This window comes from Nematolebias whitei, chromosome 13 (assembly GCF_014905685.2).
Source record: "Nematolebias whitei isolate Nwh7 chromosome 13, NemWhi1, whole genome shotgun sequence".
NCBI lineage: Eukaryota > Metazoa > Chordata > Actinopteri > Cyprinodontiformes > Rivulidae > Nematolebias > Nematolebias whitei.
Window position 1 is genome coordinate 1,349,938 of NC_056510.1, and position 3,822 is coordinate 1,353,759.

Below are 3,822 nucleotides of genomic sequence, written 5' to 3' on the forward strand. Positions count from 1 at the left end.
GAGCTCTGGACTGCGCCAGAACCATGGAGCTCTGGACTGCGCCAGAACCATAGAGATCTGGACTGCGCCAGCACCATAGAGCTCTGGACTGCGCCAGAACCATGGAGCTCTGGACTGCGCCAGAACCATAGAGCTCTGGACTGCGCCAGAACCATAGAGCTCTGGACTGCGCCAGCACCATGGAGCTCTGGACTGCACCAGAACCATAGAGATCTGGACTGCGCCAGAACCATGGAGCTTTGGACTGCGCCAGAACCATAGAGATCTGGACTGCGCCAGCACCATAGAGCTCTGGACTGCGCCAGAACCATGGAGCTCTGGACTGCGCCAGAACCATAGAGCTCTGGACTGCGCCAGAACCATGGAGCTCTGGACTGCGCCAGAACCATAGAGATCTGGACTGCGCCAGCACCATAGAGCTCTGGACTGCGCCAGAACCATAGAGCTCTGGACTGCGCCAGAACCATGGAGCTCTGGACTGCACCAGCACCATAGAGATCTGGACTAGGCTGATGGTCCTTCTTGAGCATGTGATCAGCTGGTTCTGGTTGTCAGCAGCAAACTGGTTGATCCACTCTGAGAAGGTGCTATTTAAGAGACTGAGCTGAATATAGCACCTCAGACTGAGGAAGTCTCTTGGATGAGAGACGAAATGGTTCTACATTTTTTTGCTTTGTTTTGTTTTTTGTTTTTTTGAATGTCCAGAGGACCAGATTTAACTTTTTTGGATTTTTCTACCTGGATTATTGAGCATGCGTCAGGACACGTATTAAAAAAGGCTAAAGTAGCATTAGGAGGCAGGAACAGAAGCAGCAGCTGAAGCAGATTTCAAAGAGAAAAATGTTTTGGAGGAATTTGAAGCAATCTGAATCCAACATGAGTGGTCAAAGCTGGATGACTGGGGCGGCTGTGGCTGAGTGGTTAGAGCAGTTGCCCTCTAATGGGAGAGTTGGGGGTTCGATTCCACCAGCAGTCACATGCTGAAGTGTCCCTGGGCAAGACACTGACCCCCGCATTGCCTCCGATGTGTCCCATCAGTGTATGAATGTGATACAGCTCTGATTATAGTAGAGAGCAGTATGAATGTGTAAACGAGGCACAGGTTGTTGTAAAGAGCTTTGAGTGTCTGGATCAGATAGAAAGGAGCTGTATAGGTACAGTCTAGAGTTATATGCTGCTGGTGCAGTCCAGAGCTCTATGGTGCTGGTGCAGTCCAGAGCTCGATGGTGCTGGTGCAGTCCAGAGCTCTATGCTGCTGGTGCAGTCCAGAGCTCTATGGTGCTGGTGCAGTCCAGAGCTCTATGGTTCTGGTGCAGTCCAGAGCTCTATGGTGCTGGTGCAGTCCAGAGCTCGATGGTGCTGGTGCAGTCCAGAGCTCTATGCTGCTGGTGCAGTCCAGAGCTCTATGCTGCTGGTGCAGTTCAGAGCTCTATGCTGCTGGTGCAGTCCAGAGCTCAATGGTGCTGGTGCAGTTCAGAGCTCTATGGTGCTGGCGCAGATTGAACTTTTTTGGATTTTTTAATACATTCTGCTGCTTTTAACTTCCAGCTACTGTTCTGCTACTTTCAGCTAGCCTTTTGTTATTTTTGACTTCCAGCTACTCTTCTAATTTTCTATGTTAGCTACTGTTCTGTATTTTTTTAGCTAGTCTTTTGCTACTTTGAGCTAGCATTTAGTCTTTTTTTCTTTTAGCTTTAGCAGCTCAGTTTGAGCTTCTTTAACTAACTTCAACTGTTATTCAGTTTTCTGTTTGTCCTCTTTCTGACAGACCGAACTGGTGCTGCTGGAATGGTCCGGTCCAGTCCCAGTGACTGGGCTCTCCTGGTCCTGCAGGCCCCCTGTCAGCTGCCTCTAGCCCCGCCCCCTCCCACCCTGTAAATACCTCAGGCCTCCCTGGTCCAGATTTAGAGCCCAGTCTTTCCCAGACTGTTGGACCCAGCTGTCCAAAGATTCACAGATCCTCTCAGCAGACCCTGTTTCCTTCAGGTACTGGTCTTTCTCCTCTTCTTCAGTTCCTGATCCTGCTCCTCTCCTTCAGGTCCTGGTCTTTCTCCTCTTCTTCAGTTCCTGGTCCTGCTCCTCTTCAGTTCCTGGTCTTTCTCCTTTTCTTCGGTTCCTGGTCCTGGCCCTCTTCTTCATGTCTGCAGTCCTTGGTCTCCAGCAGTTCCTCCTCTGAGATGATGTCAGACCCTTAGACCTCTGTCTGGTGACCCTGGTTCCACTGAGGCAGACCTCAGCCATGGAGCCTTTTGCTGAGGTAAGACACCTTCCAGACCTCCTCAGTCTGAGTCCAGACTTTGTTTCATCCTTCAGCTCATCTGAAGCTGAAGGTCCAACATTTCTTCATTAACTACATGAACTTCCCTCTGAGCATCGACCACCAGCTCTGCTCAGTGTCTCATCATCTGAGCTGCCTCCCTTGTCTTTACCTGCTTCTCCTGTCTGAGTCATGAGAGGTTGGTGTCCATGTCCAGCAGTGTGAGATGGGGGACACCCTGGACAGTCCACCACAGGGACACACGGAGACAAACAACCATTCACTCTCAACTTTGAGACAGTTCATTTGGATTCTTAGGAGTGATTTTATTTTTGGACAGCTTCCGTCCTCCTGGGCTGAAGCTCTCCTGTCATGTCCTCCTCGCCTGTGGAAGTGAAGGCCACCAACATCAGCTTTAACTTTGTTTTGATTTTTCTTTACACTTCTTATGCACTTCAGATGTCAAGATGTGGACTTTTTCCAGAGTTTAGAATTTTACAAAGTTGTGTTGGAATTTGGGGACCCTAGAACGTTTCTGCAGTAATCTTCTAATTTAGCTGTTAGTCTCATAAACAACTTGTCTTCACTTACACTGCACTGCACTGCTTTCTTCACTGCACTCAACAGGGGCAACAGCTATTAGAAACAGAATGAGCAAAAGTAGAGAGCAAATATTTTAATATGACACAAACTAAAGGAAATGGTAAAATTCATTATTTACACAAGTTTTTTTTTCTGTAAATTTATGGTCAGTGTTGAAGTTTTCTTTTGAAACTCTCATTAACTGTTTGCTGATCCTCTTTTAGGTCCCGTTGTTTGAGATGGATGAGGATGAGGTGGAGGACATTCTGTCCATGAAGAACAAAGGTAAACAAAATATGCTTAGATATACAAATACAAAAAAAAAAAAAGAAAGCCATCAATAATTTTACCTCAGTGAAGCAGTCAATACAAGTTTTTAAAGAAAAGAAAGATTGAGCTTCAAATTTAGGTAGATCTGCATGTCATCTGTGTAGCAAATAAACAAGATGCTTTCTAAAGATGGAGCCTGAGGGAAGCATGTTGATATAAAATAAAATGGGACCATGAATAAATCCTTGTGGAACACCACATGGGAGGGTGGCTGAAAAGGAAACAAATTCTCTGAGGTTTAAAGGAGAAACTCCTGTCAGACAATCTGGTGTAGAGACTTTGATACCACAGAGATCCATCATATGGTATGGTTTAATATGGTATGGTTTAGTATGGTACGGTTTAGTATGGTGCGGTTTAGTATGGTATGGTTTAGTATGGTATGGTTTAGTATGGTACGGTTTAGTATGGTATGGTTTAGTATGGTACGGTTTAGTATGGTATGGTTTAGTATGGTATGGTTTAGTATGGTATGGTTTAGTATGGTATGGTTTAGTATGGTATGGTTTAGTATGGTGCGGTTTAGTATGGTATGGTTTAGTATGGTACGGTTTAGTATGGTACAGTTTAGTATGGTGCGGTTTAGTATGGTATGGTTTAGTATGATATGGTTTAGTATGGTATGGTTTAGTATGGTATGGTTTAGTATGGTA

The 3,822-nt window shown here is 45.9% G+C and overlaps 1 protein-coding gene across 3 annotated transcripts in view; it reads left to right on the forward strand.

The window, feature by feature from the left end:
• Window positions 1–2,172: 2,172 nt before the first annotated feature.
• prkag3b (protein kinase, AMP-activated, gamma 3b non-catalytic subunit) overlaps window positions 2,173–3,822 on the forward strand; it is a 13,362-nt gene continuing 11,712 nt past the window's right edge. Inside the window, exons 1-2 of one of the 3 annotated variants that reach the window (XM_037686202.1) lie at window positions 2,173–2,257; window positions 3,064–3,145. In XM_037686202.1, the coding sequence (XP_037542130.1) occupies window positions 2,240–2,257; window positions 3,064–3,145 (100 nt within the window). In that variant the 5' untranslated portion in view covers window positions 2,173–2,239. Of the gene's footprint in view, window positions 2,258–3,063; window positions 3,146–3,822 lie in introns of those variants that run through there. The other 2 variants (XM_037686203.1, XM_037686204.1) reach the window with 2 other exon arrangements.